This window comes from Chrysochloris asiatica, unplaced genomic scaffold (assembly GCF_000296735.1).
Source record: "Chrysochloris asiatica unplaced genomic scaffold, ChrAsi1.0 scaffold00044, whole genome shotgun sequence".
NCBI lineage: Eukaryota > Metazoa > Chordata > Mammalia > Afrosoricida > Chrysochloridae > Chrysochloris > Chrysochloris asiatica.
In genome coordinates, this window is record NW_006408562.1 from 13,426,777 (window position 1) to 13,449,615 (window position 22,839).

At 43.3% G+C, this 22,839-nt stretch overlaps 1 protein-coding gene across 1 annotated transcript in view; it reads right to left on the reverse strand.

Moving 5' to 3' along the window:
* Positions 1-22,839, reverse strand: part of FARSB (phenylalanyl-tRNA synthetase, beta subunit) — an 83,518-nt gene that overhangs the window by 21,897 nt on the left and 38,782 nt on the right. The window contains exons 14-15 of the mRNA XM_006861885.1: positions 21,119-21,211; positions 15,835-15,952 (exon numbers count right to left, since the gene is read on the reverse strand). Of these exons, the coding sequence (XP_006861947.1) occupies positions 15,835-15,952; positions 21,119-21,211 (211 nt within the window). The remainder of the gene's footprint in view (positions 1-15,834; positions 15,953-21,118; positions 21,212-22,839) is intronic.

The following is a 22,839-nucleotide window of genomic DNA, read 5'->3' on the forward strand; positions in this document are numbered from 1 at the left end:
TTAACCACCACCATCTATTGGTGTTCTCAGTGAAGCTCCATCAAAAGTTCTATGTGGGTTTTTTACTGCAAGGGGGATCCTAAACCCACATTGTTCAAGGGTCAACTGTACATACCAGGGCCTTAAAACTTCATACTCTTTTATTCAGTAATACCATCCAAAGGAAGGAGAGCTGGTGTGGTGCTGTAGGATAAATACTGGACTGCTGACTGCAAGATTAGCAGTTCAAACCCACCAGCAGCTCCCTGGAAATTCTACACAAGGTGGCTGAGTCGCAATTGTCTTAATGGCAGTTAACACCAACATAGCAATCCACAGGAAATAATCGTAAATACACAAAAAAAGGGTTCACTGCAGCATTATTTCCAAAAATGAAATTTAGAAACAACTCAACTGGTTACATACAACACCTGCTGTCACCCATGAGGCATGTGCAGCTGTTAGGAAGGATCTGGACTCACTGAGGCGTACAGACAGACACTGTTGGATTGGTGTATGTTCTCCTGTGTACCGTATTTTCAACAATATCACATACACTATTTTAAAATAAAAGCATCTTCATGAAACTTTATCATAAAAGAGCCAGGACAAATACTTATAACACAGAAAAGGAGGTCCAAAGGTCAAAAAGATCCCAAACTAAGGTAATAAAGAAACCCTGGTGGCTTAGTGGGTTATGTGGTGGGCAGTAACTGAAAGGTCAGCATTCCAAATCTACCAGATGCTCCAAGGGAGAAAGATGAGGCTTTCTGCTCCCACAGAGATTTACAGGCTCAGAAACCCTATATAGGGTCGCTACAAGTCAGAACTACTTAACAGCACACATGTCCTCCCCCCTACAAAAGTTATGACAGGGTTACTCCTGATGACCAGACGGTAAGACAGTGAGAGGAAGGGATGACTGCACTGGTGCTGGCTTTATCTGCATTGTTTAAACTCTGTATAGCAACGCGTACATTCCTCACAGTGAAAACATTCACATCACAGCAGAACGCAAATGTTCATGAAGAGTAAAATCACAACTATATAAATACAACTCTAAGCCAAAAAACTTCATGTGCCGGAAAAAGAATGAGAAGAAATGTCTCTAAATGCTAACAAGATGTCTTGCTATAAGTCAGAATCAACTTCACTGGCACATATCAACAAGTTTCAGTGAGGATGATTTTTTTTGCAAGTTTTTGTGATCTTTCCTTGATTATTATGTATTATAAGGAGCTCTGGTAGCATAGTGGTTACGAATCGGGCTGTGAACCGCAAGGTCAGCAGTTCGAAACTAACAGCTGTTCCGTGGGAGAAAGATGAGGCATTCTGCTCCCGTAAAGATTTACAGCCTTGGAAACCCTGTACAGGGTTGCTATGGGTTGGAACTGACTCAAAGGCACTTAACAACACTACTTTGAAATTGGTCTTGGTAGTGCTGTAGGTTAGGCATTGGGCTAACGATGTGCTGTCTGCTCCTGTAGCTTTACAGCGTTGGAAACCGTGTCGAGCTGTTCTACTCAGTCTGACGGGGTCACTGGGAGTAGGAAATAACTTGACAATAGAGGCTTTGCTCTGGATGGTGAAGACTGTTATGCGCTCAACTACCCAGAAAGCTGGTGGTGTGAATCCACCAAGAAGTGCCTCGGACACCAGGCCTGGTAATCTGCTCCTGAGAGGTCAGAGCCTTGCAAACCCTATAGAGCCCATGTAGGGTAGTCCAGAGTGAGGCTCAATTCAATGGCAACTAACAACAACTGAATACACTGTGTGCTGGTACTTAACACCTAATTACCTACCTGTCGGTAATCACCTTCAACTCCCAGAACCCCCGTGGCAAGGGAGGTAGTATTATTTCTATATGCTCCGAAAGATTCAATAACTTGCCCAAAGTCAAGCTAACTGGCTGAAACTAACCATAATTAACTAGATAACTAAGAGGTGCAAAACCAGGGTAACCCTGTCCTCCACTATGTCGTGCACCATACAGGATTCAGATGCAAACAGACAAATGTGGGCAAACTTATATATGGACGGATATCTACTTAACAAAGTCAAAGATGTACATCCTTGAAATGATTTTGATATGATAAATGAATGTTTCACTTTTCTAACAAGTTTTCATGCATACATCCTTGATATCTAAGAATTCTGGGTCATCAGTTGGAGTAAATTACTTTAGAAGTCAGTCGTCAATGAGTTTGTTAACTGTGGGCAAGTATATTCTCACCACTGACAGTTTCTAGGTACCGACTGTGTCTAGAGAGGAACCTGCAGTACCTGTGGGCTGGGCTGTTAACCACTAGGTGGGCGATTCAAACCCACCAGTTGCTCTGTGGGAGAAAGATGAGGCAGTTCCATGAAGATTGACAGTCTGGGAAACCCTACACAGGACCACTGTAAATCACAATCAACTCAGTAACAATGGATTCGGGTTGGGTCTGTTTACTGTCTTCAAGGTCCTCCAATCCAGGTACCCGTAGGGGTAGAGAGGAAAACCAGTCTGAAGCTTACTCAGACTAAGTCCTCAGTCGTGATTTTCTCATTCAATGAATGCAGTCTGGTATGGGAGGAAATGCACACACAATAATTACGAAGACCAGGACCAGTTGGTGGGCCATATCCAAGAGTCGGCACAAGAGCCAGCTGATACGAAAAGATACCACAATCTCCGTCCCTTCCATTCTCAGGGAAAAGGACTTTGGTGTCTAAAAGCTTATAATCCAAGGTGTCAGAACCAAAGATCAATGTTAAAACCTGGCAAGCATGAAGCCAAACTAAGCCAACCACATGCATAAACTAAAATGGGAGCCCGATTCCTCTGTAGACACCCCCTCTCTCTCACGTGTGCCCGCCCCCCGAAGGGGGAAAAATGAAATGAAACAGAACCAAATTATCCCTTTCATATTGCTGACTTGCTTCTGGGTATCTCTGCCATGTGGTACCCATTTGTGGATGTCACATGCTTCCACTTTAACAAACAGACACGTATTGAAACCACTTTGTAGTCCCCTTTTTGCTGTGAGGGACGAGCCCAGGAGAAATGCCACCATTCAGAACTGACTAACACAACTGCACATTGATTTTGGTGACCTTTGCCTTGGGATCTTTTTTTTCTCCTGATCTCTAAATTATGTGAAAGTTGCCTTTCTGATAAGAGTAGCAACATCTGGATTAAAGTCTTAGCATTTAGAAAAACAAATGAAATGACATTTGATGGTCAGAATACTTCAATTACAATGAAAAAAGCAAAGTCTTTAAATAGTTAAACTCCATGCGAGAAATGGTATTTGCAGCTCACATGCAATACTGAAATAGCACGCTTTTAGAATTCATTTTGCAATGTTTTAAAGAAAGGCTACTGACATCAGTTTGAACCACAAGGTTGGCAGTTCAAACCCATCAGCCACTCCTCGGAAACCCTACACAGGGCCCCTAAAGTCAGAACTGACTCGATGGCACTAAACAACACTGACTTTAAGGACTACACATTAAACACCCATCAGAGTGAGATTACATTCATCCTCCACACTGCTGTGAGAAAGCAGTCACACACTCAGCTCCATCCACGCCTTCTGTGAGAAAGTGCTAGGTACAGTCAAATTCCCATTTCCTACTATTTTGCACCAAGAGACCATATTGCATCACAGGAAGTTCATTGAGTGCATGCCAAAACTAGAGTTGGGTGAAAATGCCTCAGTTCTTTATAACTCAGTTAGCAGATCTCCTGTGTATGCCATCAAACAACCCTGCTTTGTAAATGGGCCTGCCAAATATGCCAGTCTCAATTACACAGGGTTTCACAGACTTCAAAGCACTGCCTGGAGAGGCTGACATACACCACTCAGAGGAGGGGCGGCTGGCTGTGAGTCTATGAGCTGAAAGAAATGCCAAGAGATCTTTACAAGAAGAGGAGGATGGGTCATGCCATCCCTAGTTGGTGACTACGGCATACAACTCCAGTATCGCACAGGCTCCTGCGCAGTGTGGATCCCCTTCCACCAAGGCCCCAGTGATTGTGTGCGCACAGGAAGCACTGGCTGGAAAATAGCAAGCTTTCACGAGGATCTCTGCTCCGTTCTCATAGGCAGCTTAGATGCTCAAATCAGGATGCTGGGAGAAAGGGAGATGGGGAGACCAAAGCGGCTGCTTGGCTAATCAGGGGCTGGTACTGACTGTGAGATTCATAGTCTGACCAAGCTCACCCTGATCTTCACATTTATTCCATTCAACAAATCTACTTTAACATTAGTACCTGGAAGAACCCACAACAGGTATAGTGGATTTCAACGTAGGCCTGAAAGGTTTACAAAAGCTGTAAGAATCCTACCAAGATATAACACCTTTAAAAATGGTATCTAATGGCAGCAAACAGGAACGTTGTTACATTCTTGGTAGAACTGAAACATTATAGGTCATCCTTTTTTATAAGAGAATTTGACAAGATATTAAACATTTAAGTGTACACAGCCATGAACTGACTTGAGCTACTTCTAAAAATCCTATTTGCACAGGGATATTCACTACAACACACAGTTCAGCAAAGATCTGGTAACAATCTAAATACTTCTCCCAACAGTCTAAGACAATAAAACACAGTGTGTCCACATGATGGAAAACTAAGCAGCCACTAAAACGGAGGTGAACAATGTCCATGATCCAGACTCACAGGGAAAAAGCATGTACAACAAAAGGGGTAAAAGGGCTTCAAAAAGCTCACGCAACGAGAAGTGACTACCACCAAGGCAAAGACATGGGAGCAGAGTATGACTTTCAGAGCTGGGAACCCCGCGATCCCCGCGCTGAGAACCTCCTAGACCTGGGAGACCATGAGGGAAGGAAAGCAGCAGCCAAGGCGGCAGAAGCATTAAAGTGACGTGGTGGGCTTCCCAGCCCATGGAGTAAGAGCTGAGGCCCTTTAGGGAGGATGGTGACTGGAGAGTGGGGTGCCTCTAGACACGTACTGTCAGAGCTAAAGAACTTTGTGCCACTTGTCCGAGCAAGACAGAGGCCAGAGAGAGGTCTGCCTGTGGGCATGGCTGAGAAGAGCCTGTCCTGACCTAAGAACTGAATGCTGATTCATCCAGACCCTGAATTGTAACCTGCTACCTCCCCAATGAAAGGAGCTCTCGTAGCATAGTGGTTACGAATTGGGCTGTGAAACTCAAGGTCAGCAGTTTGAAACTACCAGCTGCTCCGCGAGAGAAAGATGAGGCTTTCTGTTCCTTAAAGATTTACAGCCTCGGAAACCCTGTACAGGGTCGCTATGGGTCGGAACTGACTCGACAGCACTTAACAACAACAACTTAACAACTTCCCCAATGAAGTACTGCTATGGCGCCATAGGATAAGCATTTGACTCGGTCAGTTTGTACCACAAGGTTGGCGGTTCAAACTCACCACTGCTCCTTGGATACCCTATATAGGGTTGCTGTGAGTCAGATACAACTCGATGGCACTTAACAACAGCTTGCCTAACGGGAGTCCTGGTGTGGTGCTGTAGGATAAATACTGGACTGCTAACCACAAAGACAATGGTTCAAACTCACCAGCCATGCCTTGGAAGCCCTATATAGGAACGCTTTGAGTTGGAACCGACTTGATGGCACTTAACAACAACAACTTCCTTAATAAACCCTTTATGATCCTGGGGGAGAAAAGTTTGTGGAGAAATTCCATGATCTTTAAATTCCATTTTTCCACAAACTTTTTGCAGGCCCCTCATATTACCCTGTTTTTATAAATACTAAAGAGTATCTATACTATGATTATATATAGAAATGTAAAACATGTGGTCGAATATGCACAGGAAATGGCTGGCAATTCAATTTAAGAGTGGGATTAGGGCTAAGTGGGCCAGAATCATTTCCCCCTGACGACTTGTTAGGGAACAGGAAGTCGGCCTTTCCTCTGAGATACTACTGGGGGACTTGAACCTCCCTTCAAGTTAGTAGCACATGGGCTGTCTGCACCAAACAGCGACTCCAGATACTTGGAGTCTTTCTGACTACAAAAACAATAGCATTAATCTTAAATTAAAAGTATATAGTCTTGAAAGCTATATATATATTCTTATATATATATATATGTACATTTCAAAATATGTATTCTTAAAAAATATATATTTTTAAACATACTGCAAATATACTTTTAATTTAAAAAACAACATCGAGACTTAAGGATAATTCTTCTTCTAACATTCTGATACAATAGCCCCAAAGTGCAGGCTCTCCTTTCTAAATGAATGCTTAAAAGCCACAAAAGCAACACAAGGCATGAATGAAAAGCTGCGTCCTCATCGGCCGGAAAATAAACCTGGAATGGATTTTTATCTATTAAAAAAATGCAATATTCAATGCATGACAAGGCACATTATACTCACGTTAACAGATCTTAACTACGTGGAACTACACTCACTAAAATAACTTTCTATATTAAAAATGATGTATTTACACAACTAGGTGCCATCACACAAGCCAAGGATGCGACTTCAAACACTGTCTATGTCGACGCCCAGGTTTTTAAAATTATTAATTGGAAATTCTACACGGCAAAAATATGAAATTGTAAAATTAAATTAATCCAGACTGGTGACATAAGCACTCTTTGGAAACCCAATTCCACATGTGGATGCTAGGTAATAATGGCAATTCTGAAGAGTTGAGAAAGTATTTCACTAGCTCATCATGAAAATACTTCAAGCAAGCTCTTTATCAAGAAGTTGCTGTTTGTTGTGAAGGGTCGTCAAGTTGGTTCCCACCCATAGCAAGTGGCTGGTGAGCTTGAACCACCAACCTTGCAGTTCAGCGCATTATCAAGGACCAAGACTCCATTATCAAGAAGTTATACAGAAAACTACCAAGATCTGTCTCTATGTTTTAGTAGCTCACAATGTAAGATCCACAACATTGGCATATATGCATAAGTGTTAAGTGCCACTGAATCACTTCTGACTCACACTGTTAAATGCCAACTCACAGTGACCTTATGCACAACCAAACGAAACACTGTCCAGTCCTGTGCCAACTTCACAATCTGGCTCATAGCATCCCTGTACAGTGTTTCTGAGGAGCAGCTGGTGAATTTGAACCTCCAGCCTTGTGGTTCAAACCAGTGCTACAGCGTCACACCTCATATACATATAAGAGGGCAAGTCGAAAACTGTTGCTACCAAATCATGTTGTTGTTGTTGTTAAGTACCGTGGAGTTGGTTCCGACTCATAGTGACCCTGCACACGGTTTCGGAGGCTGTAAATCTTTCTGGGAGCAGAAAGCCCCATCTTTCTCCTGCAGAACCACTGGTAGTTTAGAACTGCCAACCTTGAGGTTAGCAGCCTGATTCATAACCACTATGCTACCAGAGCTCCAAATCATCGAAACCTTTATTAAAGAAAAATATCAAAATGGGAAGTTTTTGCCGTTTCCTGACATCGCCGCCATCTAGGTCTGTACACTTCCCAAGTCAGTATTATTTCCATCTCTCTGACCCATCTTTAATTGGCACCACATCAAAATGGTAGTTTGGCATCCTCAAGGGACTCAAATCCTGTTCATTTTCAGTGTTCTCTGAGTTTGAGGAAGAAAAAGAAATCTGTAGGGGCAGGATCAGGGCAGTATGGTGGATGGGATAGGATTTCCCAGTGAAGTCAGTAGGGGCAGGATCAGGGCAGTAGGGTGGATGGGATAGGATTCCCCAGTGAAATTCTCCTAGGATAGCCCTTGCTACCCTTCAAAGAATGAGCAGGCCCACGGTCATGATGGGAAAAAAATTTCTCAGTGCAAATTCCCAGGCCTTTTTCTCACCAACACAACTTTCCATTGTCTTAAAACTTCTTCAGAATACACCCCCATGATTGCCCTGTGTCCTTTGATAAAACATCCCAAGACTGCCCCTTTGGAGTCCACAAAACACAGTTGCTGCACCTTCTTAGCTGACCTCTCTGCCTTGAATGTAACTGGGCCTGGGAAGCCACTGTTTGGATTGGACCTGTGTTTTGAGTGCTCTTTAACGACTAATACTGAGAGAACTTGTCTGCAGCCATCCCGATCACAGAGACATTCTGTTTGGAATAAACCCAGATACACATGACCTGGAACTCTAGTAGCAATACTTTTTGACTTACCCTCCCTACGATACAAACCAACAGCAGCATAAACGAATAAACCGAAACACAAAAGGACAATGAGTATGTTGTGTTCTAGGGCAGCCATGGGTGTCCAGAGAGGAGAAAGAGCAGGAATTGTACATATGGAGAATCAAGTTTAAAGAAAATAAGGAGATTTCCACATTCAAATTAGGCAGGGTGAAGGAAAGCAGATGATTCTGTGATTTAGACAAGGCTCATGGAGAATATGAAATTTGAGAAAGGATTTCAACAGTGATTTGGGGGCCAGGGGAAATGCAGTTGTCCGGGGCCTGTAGCAATGCCTTGGAGGGAGTGGGACGGTTCAAGCAATGCACAGGTGCACAGTAATGTGTTGGGTCAGGACAGCCAGGCAATAGGAGCGCTCTGGGTGCTCGCAGGTTGCCCCCGACCCCACCCATGAGAACCGAATAGTTAGCAACATCCAGAGACCTTTAAATGCAGCAGTTGCAACTAAGGTGCGTGGCAATTTGATGATCAGGGTTGTCCACAGCTATACGTCAAATTGACAGTTGTATCATGCTAAATCCAAATCGAGAAACCCTGGTAGTGCAGTGGGTAAGTGACTGGCTGCAAATGGGAAGTTCTGTGGTTCAAACCCCACCCCCCACCCCACCGCCTACTTGTGAGAGAAAGACGTGACAGTCCGCTTTCATAAATATGATGGCCTTGGAAGCCCACAGGGGTATACCACCCTGTCCTATAGAGGCTCCAAATGTCAGAATGACTTGATGGCAGTGGGCTAACCCTAAATCACCCTATGTTCAAAGGCCAACTGGGTCTCGCTTGCTTCCCTAGGCTACTGTTGCTTTTAAACTTAAGCAGATTCTTAAGTCACTTCTGTGAGATTCTACCAAACCAGTGGCTTCAGTGAGCATCAAGGAATCTGGTGTGACGACACAATTCAGTCCGGATTTAATACTAATAATAAAAACACAGAATATCTGACTTGACAAGCTATAGCTACATGAAGATTGCTGTTGCTGTCAGATGCCATCGAGTCGGTACCCACTCATAGCGACCCTATGCACAGCAAAACGAAACACTTCCTGATCCTGGGCCAACCTCATTACTGCATGAAGATTGTTGTTGTTAAGTGCCGTCGAGTCGGTTCCGACCCATAGCGACCCTGTATAGGGTTTCCGAGGGGCAGCTGGTGAGCTTGAACCGCCAACCTTGCAGTTCAAACGGATTTGCAGTCTGGCGCATTAACCCACAGCGCCACACCAGGGCTCCAGCAATTCATAATTAGGTCCTCTGGCCCTGAGTACGCCTATCATTTTGTTCACAGTCTAGTTATTCAATATGTCGAACAGAATCCCTCAAAATAGTAATGACAGAAACCCGGCACAGTAACTCCTAAGACTAGTTCAGTGCCCAGAAGAATTTACCCCGGGCCAGTCGCAACCAATTTCTCCTTCCAAAACACACGCCACTCTGCCCAACCAACACGGTAAATCCACTTAGTCTCTTGAGTCGTACCTCACTTTTTTAAATGTTGCAGCAACTTTGGACCTGGAGGCTCCATAAATTTGGTGGTTGGCTCAGCCTCAAAGAACTCGAACATGCTCGCTTTAGAAAGGAAGTGTTAGTGCTTGAGAAGTGTGTCCGGCTAAGTCCAGAAACTGTCCGCCTGACAGCCTTCCACCACACTGATGGTCAGTCAAAGAGTCCACAGCAACATAATCATCCACCCAGGGAGACCAAGCATGGAACTGGAGCTGCTAGTCTTCCATCCTGGGAGCTCCTATATTCCATGCTTGGTCTCCCTGGGTGGATGATTATGCTGCTGTGGACTCTTTGACTGACCAGAGTCCTGGTGTGGCACTGTGGATTAATGTGCCAGACTGCAAAGCTGTTTGAACTGCAAGATCAGCGGTTCAAGCTCACCAGATGCTCCTCAGAAACCCTACACAGGGTCGCTATGGGTAGGAACCGACTCGATGGCACTTAACAACAGCAAGTCTTCCATCCATTCTTAGAGGGCGGCAGGTCAGACACACTGTGTCAGAAGTATACTGAAATCCACAATGATCCCACTTTCATTTCCATTGAGGAAGATCTATTTGCCTACACAAATCTGATGTGAGGCTGGAGTGTTCGTGTTTTTTTTCTGGTGTGGTGCTGTAGGATCAGTACTGGACTGTGAACCACAAGGTCAGCAGTTCAAACCCACTAGCTGCTCCTTGCAAACCCTATACAGGGTGGCTATGAGTTACAGCCGAATTGATGGCACTTCACAACCACAACTACTGTTCAGGTGGCAGCTGTTGCTCATTTCTCTGAACCTCTGGGGCCCTTTACAGCCCCCTGAGCATGTTAGTAAGCATCTGTTCACCAGTCTGTCTCTCCTTCAAGACTGGAAACATGATTTCTTGTATACCATGAGTTCCTTAGCAGAGAAACTGGATCCCAAAATACTTTTCTACCAACGCACTAGACTGGACTCTCTTGCCCACTCTTGTCACCTACCCCAACCCTTTTGAATATTACACCCCACTAATGAAGATTTAAGGAGCTCTGGTAGCGTAGTGGTTACAAATCGGGTTGCAAACCGCAAGGTCAGCAGTTTGAAACTACCAGCCATTCCACAGGAGAAAGATGAGGTGTTCTGCTCCTGTAAAAATTTATAGCCTCGGAAACCCTGTACAGGGTCACTATGAGTCAGAACCGATTCGAGGGCACTTCACTACAACAACAATGAAGATTTGGAGTCCTGGTGTGGCACTGTGGGTTAATGCACCACACTGCAAAGCCATTTGAAAAGCAAGGTCGGTGGTTCAGGCTCACCAGCTGCTCCTCGGAAATCCTATGTAGAGTAGCTATTGGTTGGAAACGACTCGATGGCACTTCACAACAACAAATAAAGATTTGGACTCCTGGTGTGGCAATGTAAGATCAGCACAGGACTCTGAACCACAAAGTTGGCAGTTCGAGCCCACTAGCCGCTCCTTGGAAAACCTATACAGAGCGTTATGAGTTGGCATTGACTCAACAGCACTTAACAGCAACAACGAATGAAGAGTTGAGAATTTTCCAAACTAACTGGAACACTTTATCATTTCATTCTTGATTGTCTCACTCTTCTTTCTTATAAAACAAAAAAACCCTCCTTATTTGGGAGGCTATGGCTGGTGATAGCTGTATGGTGTCGCGTCGGTTCTGACTCAGTAGCAGCCCTGTACAGGGTTTCCAAAGCTGTAAAATTTTATGGGGACAGAAGGCCTCATCTTTCTCCCATAGAGAGACTGCTGGATTTGAACTGCTGACTCACTACACTACCAGGTTTCCTTCTGGGAGGCTACAGCTAATACAAATCCAACAGAGAGATGGCTACTGCTTTGAGAAACAATAAAAACACACACGGTCCATTCACTGAAAAGAATTCAGTGATGAATCACTTCAAGAACAGCATTTCTGTTATTAATTTCCTATGTTAGGACTTCTTGTTTCTCTCATCCTAAAATAAAACAAAAGTGCAGAAGAAGAAAACCCAGTTAGCCAACGGTCAGGATAAGCAGCAGTCTCAAGGATATTTATTGTTGTTGTTAGGCGCCATCGAGTTGGTACCGACCCATAGCGACCTGATGCCCAGCAGAACGAAGCACTGCCCGATCCTGAGCCAACCTCACAATTATTGCCACGCTTGAGTCCATCGATGCTGCCACTTTACCAATCCATCTCGCTGGGGGTCTTCCTCTTTTTCTCTGGTCCTCCACCTTACCAAACATGATATCCTTCTCCAGAGACTGGTCCCTCGGATCTTAACAGAGTAATATTAACCCTTTAATGGGGATGCTAGGTATATGGACGGAGAATTTGGTAATATTTTAATGTCAGTGTACTATTGCTACCAGGGTTACAGCTCACACGTGCATGCGTTTATCTCAACAAAATGTGTTCAAATATTCTGAGATCAGTGGATGGCTGTAGACAAGTTCTCTCATAATACACCTGTCTTAGTTTCATAGGGTGCCTTCAGAAAACAAAACAAAAGGTCCAATACAAACAGTAGCTTCCGGGGGGATCTGCTAGGCTATTTAAACTCAAGGTCGAGAAGTTAGCTCTCAAGGTGATTTTCCTGAAGGACACAGGATGATCATAAGGGCTTATCAAGGAAGACGTTTCCAGAAAATTGAGAAATGTCTGGAAAAAAAGACCTGGAAATTTGTGCAGACGAATTTTTTTCCATCATGATAAAGCATCTACTTGTTCTTCGAGAGTATCAGAATTTCAGTGAGAAATCTTACCCCATCCACCCTACAGCCCTGGTCTTGCCCCTTCAGAACCCCCCACCAAAAAAGGAACACAATTTGAGTTCCCCGAGGATACCAAAACTGCCAATTTGGTGTGGGGTAAATCAAAGAGCACAAAATTTGGGGGGAAGAACCCCACCTTTAGAAGTGGACAGACCTAGAAGGAGAATGTGTTGAGACATTAACAGCTTCACATTTGCTATTTTTGTTTAAGGTTTGTATGATTTTTGTAGCAATATTTTCTGGCTTCCTCCTCTAAGAGCACAGGGACCAAACTTTTCAAAAGGCAATGTCATTTAATCCTTACAACAAATCTAACGGATGCAAGAACTGAGTGACTGAGAGATTACATAACGTACCCAAAGTTAAGCGCCAGTGGCTAGTGGCAGCGCTGTGACTCACACGAGCCTCGGGCTCCAGAGTCTCTCTGGAACCACAATGCTTTGCTGCCTCTGTCTAGTGTCCTCTGTACACCAGAAGACAGGTCGGGAATTCACATGGGTAAACCTCAGAGAAGCTCCTTTTGTTATGACACACAAAATGTACTCCAAATAAAGCAATGCCAACTTCTGTTTCCATATTTACTGACCTCCATCCTCAAATCCCACTGATAGGTGCTAGAACATGTTAAAGAAGGGAAGAGGTGAACGTAATATGCAGAATTGAATCAATGGGAAAACAGCAAAATAATTAAACTACAAACAAGTATAACAGAAGTCTGCTCTCTAAGCATAATACACTCTTTCTGATGAAACAAAATACAGCGAAATGAAATCTTTAACTTACAAGTATACGAACTGGGTTTCTGAGAGAACACCAGGGTGATGTGTTAAAAGAAGCAGGGAGATGCTAACTGAAAGATCCGCAATTCAAACCCTCCAGCAGCTCAGTGGGAGGAAGAAGAGTCTGTCTGCTCCCTTAAATCCTTACAGCCTGGAGACCATAAGCAGTTCTGCTCTGTCTGATAGGGTGGCTGTGAATCTCAATTGAGTCATGATAGTAGTTTGATTTGCTGTAGTGTCTGACACTCAGACACAGCTCTGTAACTAAAAAAGTCACCTCCAACATGAGCCTTGAGACCAGAAAAAGCAGCAGAATCAAGTCTATGCCTTCCCAGCAAATACCACCTCCACCCAGCACACAGTGAAGTGCTCATCTGTACAAAGCAACCTTCCTTGTTGTAAATGCTGGGACCCCAGCTTGTTCCCCACCCTCACCTTCCCAGACTCTGAACTGCCTGTTTGTAAACACACCCAGGCCACTAATCTGCATAGTCCTGTCGGGAGATCTTGCAATTAGAGAAGGGGATTATTCCTGAAAAGCATTACAGCATTACAAAACTTTTGAGGAAATCTAGTCCAATTAGCCTAATCCTGTATGTATAAATATGCATGGATAGAGCCAAGGATCAAAACAGCATAAAAAATCAGAGAACTACAATGAAAGAAAACAGGTTGAAGTTAACAAAAAAATTTAACATTGGAATTATAAAGATTCAAAGTTACCTGCACCAAGGGAGGACTTGAGGTCCAAGAACTCTCAAACTAATTGCAACTGATGAGGAAAATGTTTTCTGCCTTCTGCTACAGATTTACTCCACTTCCTCACAATAAAAAATGATCATTCTACTGACTGCTATTAAAATGAACTTCTACTCTTGAAGGACACATGCACTGAGACCCAAAGTTGAGCTCTGGCACGAAGTCCAAAAGCGTTCGTGAGCTGACGCAAAGCACCTTTCCAGCTCCATTTTTCTTTATGCTTAAACGAGGATAGAGTTTTGTCCCAATTGACTCAAGAAATAGTTTAATGATAAAAATATAAAAAATATGTTTAAAAAAATTTTTTTTTTTTAAAGTAAAAAGCACTAACCAAAAGCTAGGTGGTAGTTTTAATGGACGATGGGCTAATGCTGCGAGTGCAGAGCCCAGCCTGGGCTGGCAAGTTGCGATGGGCAGTTCACATGGGGTCCGGTTGCTCATTCCTCTAGAATATTCCCTAAGATGAGGCAATTCATAGCCAATCATCCTGACTAGTTTTAGGAAGGATGCCATAGTATCTTCTTCAGGTGGAACCACAGGAAAAGGCCTCTGCACGTGCCATCTTTTCAGGGAAGCCTACAGAGATCTGAAGGAGATTTGCAGCATAAACAATGCTAGGACTTGGACAGCCAGGGGACCCAAGAAACACTGTCAGCCTGCTCACCAAGGGTCACCAGACACAGTGTGGAGCAATCAGAGGCTGGCACACAAGGGCGTCTGAATGGAATAGGCCTCTCTGACAACGAGACTGCGATATTTACTAAGTATACAATAGATGTCTCAGACAACCACCACCACCCAAATGCTGAACCAAGCTACTTCCAGGACTAGTAAGTCCAGACTGTGCTCAAAAGGGACAGGGGCTGATGCAGCCGAGATTGTGAGTAGTCACAATAAAGTAAAATGACTTGATAACCAATATGTTAAAATGAAGTGCCTTAACATCACGTGACAAAAGAATAGAGAAAACTCCCATAGTGCTTTTCAAGTTGAGGCCTCAATAGGGCTATTTTTATATATTATTAGATTCTTTGAAAAAATTCACTTTACATGAAAAGAGATCAAAGACATAACAGTAAACATCCAGACCTTGCTTGGATTCTGACTCAAATAAATCTATAATAAAAACGAATGTATGCAGCTGTGAAAATGTGAATTATTAGCTAGGTGTATGGAGATATTATGGTGTGATATGGTGTTAGGTAGATCACACCATAACATCATAACACCATAGCTAGTGTTAGTTCTAGTGCAGCACTATAGGATAAGCACTGGACTGCTAACCTCAAGGTCAGTGGTTCAAACCCATCAGTTGCTCCTCGGAAATCCCAAACAGTGTTGCTATGAGTAGGAACTGATTTGATGGCACTCTTGCAGTTCAAGCTCACCAATTACTCCTCAGAAACCTTACACAGGGTTGCTATGGGTCAGAATCAACTTGACAGCACTTAACAACAAACAACAACATAGTCATTACTGTTGTAGTTAAGTGCCGTCACATCAGTTCTGACCCATAACGACCCTGTATACAGTTTCCAAGGAACAAATGGTGAGTTTGAACTGCCAACCTTGTGGTTCAAACCAACCTTGCAGTCAAGTGTGTATTCTACAGCTCCATACAAATAGCCCAAAGCAGTAAAAACAAAACAAAACATGGTGGTGCTTATCTTCCATAAATACATACCGAAGTATTGAATGATGAAATGATATAATGTCTGGAAATTTCCAGTAAAGTGACATGGGGAGGGAAGGGTATGGGTGCAGAAAGCAGGCCATGTCCCGACAGTTAGTGAAGCTGGGGATTGGACTCATAGAGGTAATTATAGGGTTTTCTCTATTTGTATATCTATTTGAAATTTTTCAAGATGAAAACAATGCTATACATATAAACCAAAGGTCAGTCATTCTTACCTCTGCTAGCATCTTTTACTACGATGTCAGATATTTCAAACAATTTCAGAGGAAGGGGCATCTTCCGATTCGCTGCTATGGTCTTTAGGAGGCCAGGAAGAAGGGTAGTGCGTGCCACCTGCAGGAGAGAAGGTGAAACTGCACTGACCAAATAGGAACCAAACAGATAACACTGAGCAAACACTAAGCCCAAAGTATCTTCACTTTTGGAAAATGCAATGCTTCAAGTCCTTTTTAATTTTTCAGTTCTAGGACACTGAAATAACTGAAAAGATTCTGATTTCTAAACTTACAAATGAAAAAATCAGAAATTTGATCAAAAATAGTGAACATGCTATAATTCTGCCCCTACAAGGACACCAGCATGATCAATCAGAGCACACCCTATAACCACCCAGTGCCCCTGAGACAATGGGAACATACCCAAACCACGCCAGTGCCCAGGGTCCCAGTTTGGAGTAGCTGAAGAACCATGAGCCCCTCTACTGAACACAGTGGAGAAGGGAGGTCATTCCCCCACTCCCCCAACAATGGGTCGGAATCTACTCGATGGCACTTGTTAAACTTTCTTAGGTGGAATTTTAATTCAACAATTGTGGATGCCATGTAAAATCATCTTACTGTACTTCTCAAGGGGCAGGTTTCTATAATTGGAAAAACTGTCCGATTGGGGTTCTTTGAATAGATTGGACATTGTTGTTGCTGTTAGGTGCCAGAGAGTTGGTACTGACTCATTGCAACCCTATGCACAGCAGAACAAAACACTGCCCAGTCCTGGGCCAACCTCACAATTGTTGCTATGCTTGAGTCCATTGCTGCTGCCACTTTGCCAATCCATCTCACTGGGGGTCTTCCTCTTTTTCTCTGACCTTCCACCTTACCAAACACGATATCCTTCTCCAGTGACTGGTCCCTCCTGTCAATAAGTCCGAAGTATGAGAGACGAAGTTTGGCCATCTTGGCTTTCCAGGAGCACTCTGGCAGCACTTCTTCCAAAACGCATCTATTGGTTCTTTTGGCAGCCCATGGTACTTTCAATATTCTCCTTCAACACCATAACTCAATGCGTCAATTCTTCTACAGTCTTTCTTATTCACTATACAACTTTCACATACATATGAGGTTATTGAAAATATCATGCCTTAGTCCTCAAACTGACATCTTTGCTCTTCAACACTTTAAAAATGTCTTGTGCAGCAGATTTGCCTAATGCAAATATGTCATTTGATTTCTTGACTGCTTCTTTCATGAGTGTTGATGGTTGATCCAAGAAAAATGAAGTCTTTGACTTCAATCTTTTCTCCATATTTATAAGGATGTTGTTTACTGGCCCAGTGGTGAAGAGATTTGTTTTCTTTACATTGAGGTGCAACTGATACCGAAGGCTGTGCTCTTTGATCTTCATCAGTAAGTATTTTAAGTCCTCTTCACTTTCAGCAAGTAAGGTTGTATCAGCTGCATATCACAGGTTGTTAATGAGTCTTGCTCCAATCCTGCTGCCACATTTTTCTTCATATAACCCAGCTTCTTGGATTATCTGCTCACCATACAGGTTGAGTAAGTATAGTAAAAGAATACAACCCTAGAGCACTCCTTTCCTAATTTTAAACCATTCGGTGTTCCCTTGTTCTGTTCAAACAACTGTCTCTTGGACTACGTACAGGTTCCTCATGAGTACAATTAAGTGTTCTGGAATATTCATACTTTGCAATGTTGTTCATAGCCTGTCATGATCCACACACTCAAAAAGCTTCGTGTAGTCAATAAAGCACAGGTAAACACCTTTCCAGTATCCTCTGCCTTCAGCCAAGATCCATCATCGGACAGTAGCAATGACATCCCTCATTCCACATCCTCTTCTGAATCTGGCTTGAACCTCTGGAAGCTCTCTGTCAATGTATGCTTGCAGCTGTTTTTGTATTACCTTTAGTAAAACTTTACTTTCATGGGATAGCAATGATACTGTCTGATGATTTCTGCATTTTGGGTCACCTCTCTTTGAAATGGGCACAGTTGCGGATCTCTTCCAGTCAGTTGGTCTGATGGTTGTCTTCCAAACATTCATTTTAACCATAAGTAAATTTAGTTCATTCAATTTACCCATAAGTAAGTATGAATCCGTTAGCTACATTAATAATGGTATAGGCTACATCTGTTGTAAAACAATCTGTCAAGTCTAAAAGACAGAATTTTTTTCACACTAATAGATTTGATGGAGAAGTATTGGTTCTTAAAAGTATGCAGACACAACTATTTATAATGCTATTTAATGGATTTGTTTTCCTCCTCCTAATATAAAACAGATCACTGTTTTTAGAGTGGTAAAGGATGTAAAAGTTACCACATCTTGAGAACCCTATCAAGCTAATTTATAAAATGGGGGGGGGGGGGAATTTGGATAAAAATGTAAATAAGCCAATTGTTGTTGTTGTTGTTGTGAAGTGCCATCGAGTCGGTTCCAACCCATAGCGACCCTGTACAGGGTTTCCAAGGGTGTAAATCTTCACGGAAGTAGAAAGCCTCATCTTTCTCCCGCGCGAAGCGGCTGGTAGTTTCGAACTGCTGACCTTACGGTTCGCAGCCCGATTCGTAACCACTACGCTACCAGAGCTCCCTTAAATAAGCCAATTAAGAGTTGCTAAAAATCACTCTACCTAAATGAATTCAACATTTGTTTTTTAAAGAAGATCATAATGAACACCTTTTAAAAGCAATGGAAAAATTGTTGTTGTTAGGACTCCTGGTGTGTGCTGTGAAATAAGCAATGAACTGCTAACCATAAGGTTGGTGGTTCAAGCCCATCAGTTCTCCTTGGAAACCGTATACAGGGTTGCTATGAGTCGGAACTAACTTGATGGCATTTAACAAGAACAGCAACGGTTAAAGGATTCTTCAAAGTTTGAAACTGAATGCAGCGAAAGAACTCATAGACTTGATGCTTACTGTTACCAACTGTCTGATAGTTGTTAAGTGCTGTCGAGTCGGTTCCTACTCAAAGCATAGGGTTTCAGAGAAGCAGTTAAGTGCATTTGAACAACCGATCTTGCAGTAAGCAGTCCAGTGCTTATCCTATAAAGCACCAGACCAGGACCCCAACTATTTGTTATTGTTAGTGCCATCGAGTCAGTTCTGACCCATAGTAACCGTGTATAGGGTTTCCAAGGGGCAGGTGGAGAGCTTGAACCACTAACCTTGTGGTTCAAACAACTTTGCAGTCCAGCGCATTAGCCATAGTGCCACACCAGGGCTAGTACAGCTCTAATCTGCCTGGTGTGTCACTGTACATTAATGTGCCAGACTGCAAAACTGGTTTGAACTGCGAGGTCGGCGATTCAAGCTCACCAGCTGCTCCTCGGAAACCCTATACAGGGTCACTATGGGTCAGCACCAACTCAATGGCACTTCTCCAGTCGGTGACGATCCATAGCGATCCTATATAGGGTTTCCGAGGAGCAGCTGGTGAGCTTGATTGAACCACCAACCTTGCAGTTCAAATGGCTTTGCAGTCTGGTGCATTAACCCACAGCACCACACCAGGACTCCAACACCACATTAGTAGGTAGTTTAATACATTTACTAGATTCAGTATATTTAACATTAACATTTTCATAAACTCAGCTCTGGTAGCGTAGTGGTTACGAATCGGGCTGCGAACCTTAAGGTCAGAGGTTCAAAACTACCAGCCGCTCCGCGGGAGAAAGATGAGGCTTTCTACTCCTGTAAAGATTTACACCCTCGGAAACCCTGTAGAGGGTCGCTATGGGTTGGAACCGACTCAACGGCACGTAACAACAACAACAACAAAGATGGACTGCTAATGTGGCACTGTAGGGTTAAGCACTAGACTACTAACTGCAATGTTAGCAGTTCAAGCCCACCAAGATGCTCCTTGCAAACGCTATTAGTTGTTGTTATGTGCCGTGGAGTCGGTTCTGACTCATAGCGACCCTGGACCCTGTACAGGGTTTCCGAGACTGTAAATCTTTACGGGAGCAGAAAGCCTCATCTGTCTCCCGTGGAACAGCTGGTAGTTTCGAACCACTGACCTTGCAGTTCACAGCCCGATTCGTAACCACTACGCTACTATACAGGGTCACTATGAGTAAGAACCGACTTTGTGGCACTTGACAATAACAACTCTGCACAAATAAAACTGCCAACAAATTAGAAAATTACCAAATTTCAACCTTTGTATTCCAATCGCCAGTATTTATCAATACACATCGACTCCACTGCTATTCATAAGATTTTCAGTGACCAAATATTCTGAAGCAGTCTATCCCTTCTCCTTCCTAGTTTATCTGGAAGTTCATCTGGAAGCTCAGGTAAAACCTGTCCATCGTGGGTGACCCTGCTGGTATTTAAAATACCCATCGCATAACTTCCAGAACCACAGCAACACACAAGTCACCACGGTACAACAAACTGACCAAGTGGTAGACATGCATATGAGGCCATTGAAAATACCATGGCTTGGGTCAAGTGCACTTTAGTCCTCAAACTGGTACCTTTGCTCTTGAGTCCTTTAAAGAGGTCTTGTGCTGCAGATTTGCTTAATACAAAACATCATTTGATTTCTTAATTGCTGCTTCCATAGTGTTGATAGTGGACCCAGCTAAATGAAGTCTTTGACAACTTCAATCTTTTTTCCACTTATCATGATGTCATTTCTTGGCTTTCTTTACACTGAGGTGCAACCTATACTCAAAGCTGTGATCTATGACCTTCACCAGTAAGTATTTTCAGTTCTCTTTGCTTTCAGTAAGCAAGGTTGTATCATTTGCATATTGCAGGTTGTTATGAATCTTCCTCCAATCCTGATGCCACGTTTTTCTTTATATAATCCCAGTTTCTCAGATTATTTGTTCAGTGTACAGATTGAATAAGTATGGTGAAACATACAACCCTGGCGCACACTGTTCCTGATTTTAAACCACTCAGTGTCTCCTTGTTTTGTTGAAATAACTGCCTCTTGGCTTTGTCCAGGTTCCTCATGAGCACAATTACGTGTTCTGGAACACCCATTCTTCGCAGTGTTTAAGCTTATAGCACAAGTCAAGAAAGAACCCACACTAACACAGACTCAAACATCATAACAAGGTTTTCAGGAAGTTTTGCCAAGAAAGCGTGTAAGAGCTACTATAAAGATAACCCAAGAAGAGATTATAAAGAAGCTCGTAAGATTTTGTCACTTAAAGTATAATAACTGAAGAGCCTTTTCATATTTTCATACTGCATAGTCTCTTGGTTTTAACCTAAAATCTCATCTAGTTAAAAGTCTTACCTGAAATTCAGCTGTTTTAGGGTTACTTATGTGGACTGCTTTGGTTGCGGAGATAGCCACACCAAGTTTATCAGCAATGTCTTCCTGGGAGCACTAAGAAGGACATACAAAGTAGATTAATATGCAAATGCAATGGCAGATTTCATATAAAAAGTCTTGAATGAGGTAAATCAATTTACGATGCTGTCTGGGAAATGTACATTCTCTAGCTAAGTCAATAAGTGAAGAATAAACGCATGTGAGCCCAGGTCAGGCCCACAGCAGGTGTAATTTCACGCGAATAGTTCTCTTACCAGAAGCGTAGCCGTGGTCCAAAGCTCGGGTAAATTTTCAGGGCAGACTCCCTACCCCCCTAAGTCGTACACACTTCCCTGTCTTTACGTGTCATGCCTTCCCAGCCCCACTTGGGTCCATCTCTGAAACCAGTGTGGTGGGCAGAAGTCAGCCATGGTGACTCAACAGATAAGCACTAAGCTTTAAATTCACCTAGCCACTCCTCTGGACAAAAGACTTGGCTGGCAATCGGCTCCTGGAAAGATTGCTTTTGGTAAAAACCCTAAATAGATAGGGTTTTCAGGAAGTGGCTAGTGGGCTTCAGCCTATGCTTATCCTACAGCCCCACCAAGCCTCCAATTACAGCTAGACAACCACATAGTGTTACTGTGCCTTATACGGTTAGCAGCACACAACAGGCAGAAGTAACAAAAATAAAGCTCACTATTAGACACACTTCCACGGCACATAACAACAACCACATTGGACACACCGGAGCAGGATAACACAGTGGACCGCAAGGTCGGTCTGAAATGCAGGGTCAGCAGTTCAAACTCACCAGTTGCTCTTCAGAAACCCAACGCAGGGTCATTATGAGTCAGAGCGAACTCAACAGCACTTAACAACAGCATGTCTCCTGGAGAAGGACATCATGCTTGGCAGAGTGAAGGCTCAGAGAAGAAGAGCCCGACAAGATGGGAGTGGCACCGCGTCAGCAGCAGACAATAATACAGACATTAGACACATCACATCCAATAAATGAGATAATGAAATAATACAGGTAATGTGCCTGCCACCGACTAAGCACTCAATAAATATGAACCACGATGATGAAGAAATCAATAATAAGTATGCACACGTGAATGCTAACTTCTTGGAACAGAATTTAAAGTGTCACATGAAAACGGGTGTGCTCTCCCGCACTACGTGTTACTGCTCCTTGTGCTCGTCTACAGCTGCTCTTCAGGGCGAACTGATTGCTGGGTCACTTAGACACACGGATGACGCAGAGTGCTGGGGGCTCTTGACACGCTCTCTTGGGCAAGGCTCTGCAGCCACAGCCCACTGAGCAGAAGTGTGCGGGAATCTACAGAGAGGACGGTGCGGTGGCATGGCCGTGGGCACAAGCACCTCTCCCACAGCCTGAGAGATTTTGCAACAAGACTGAGATCTGAGGGGATGTCTTCATTAGGACACGGAGCTTACACGCGACAACGCAATCTCAAACCAAGCTAGCAGTGTCTGCACAGAAGACAGCAGCTTCCCAGACACACAGCTACACACCCAAGTGCCTGAGTAACCTTTACTTTATTATCTCAATAATAGACAATATGAGACAGTGATAAGCAACCATTTAAATCAAGGCAACCTTAAGATGCAGCCCATAGGTATATAGGAAAAGGACAGTTTAAAACTGTTATTTATATGTGTTTTTAAATGTTAAATAA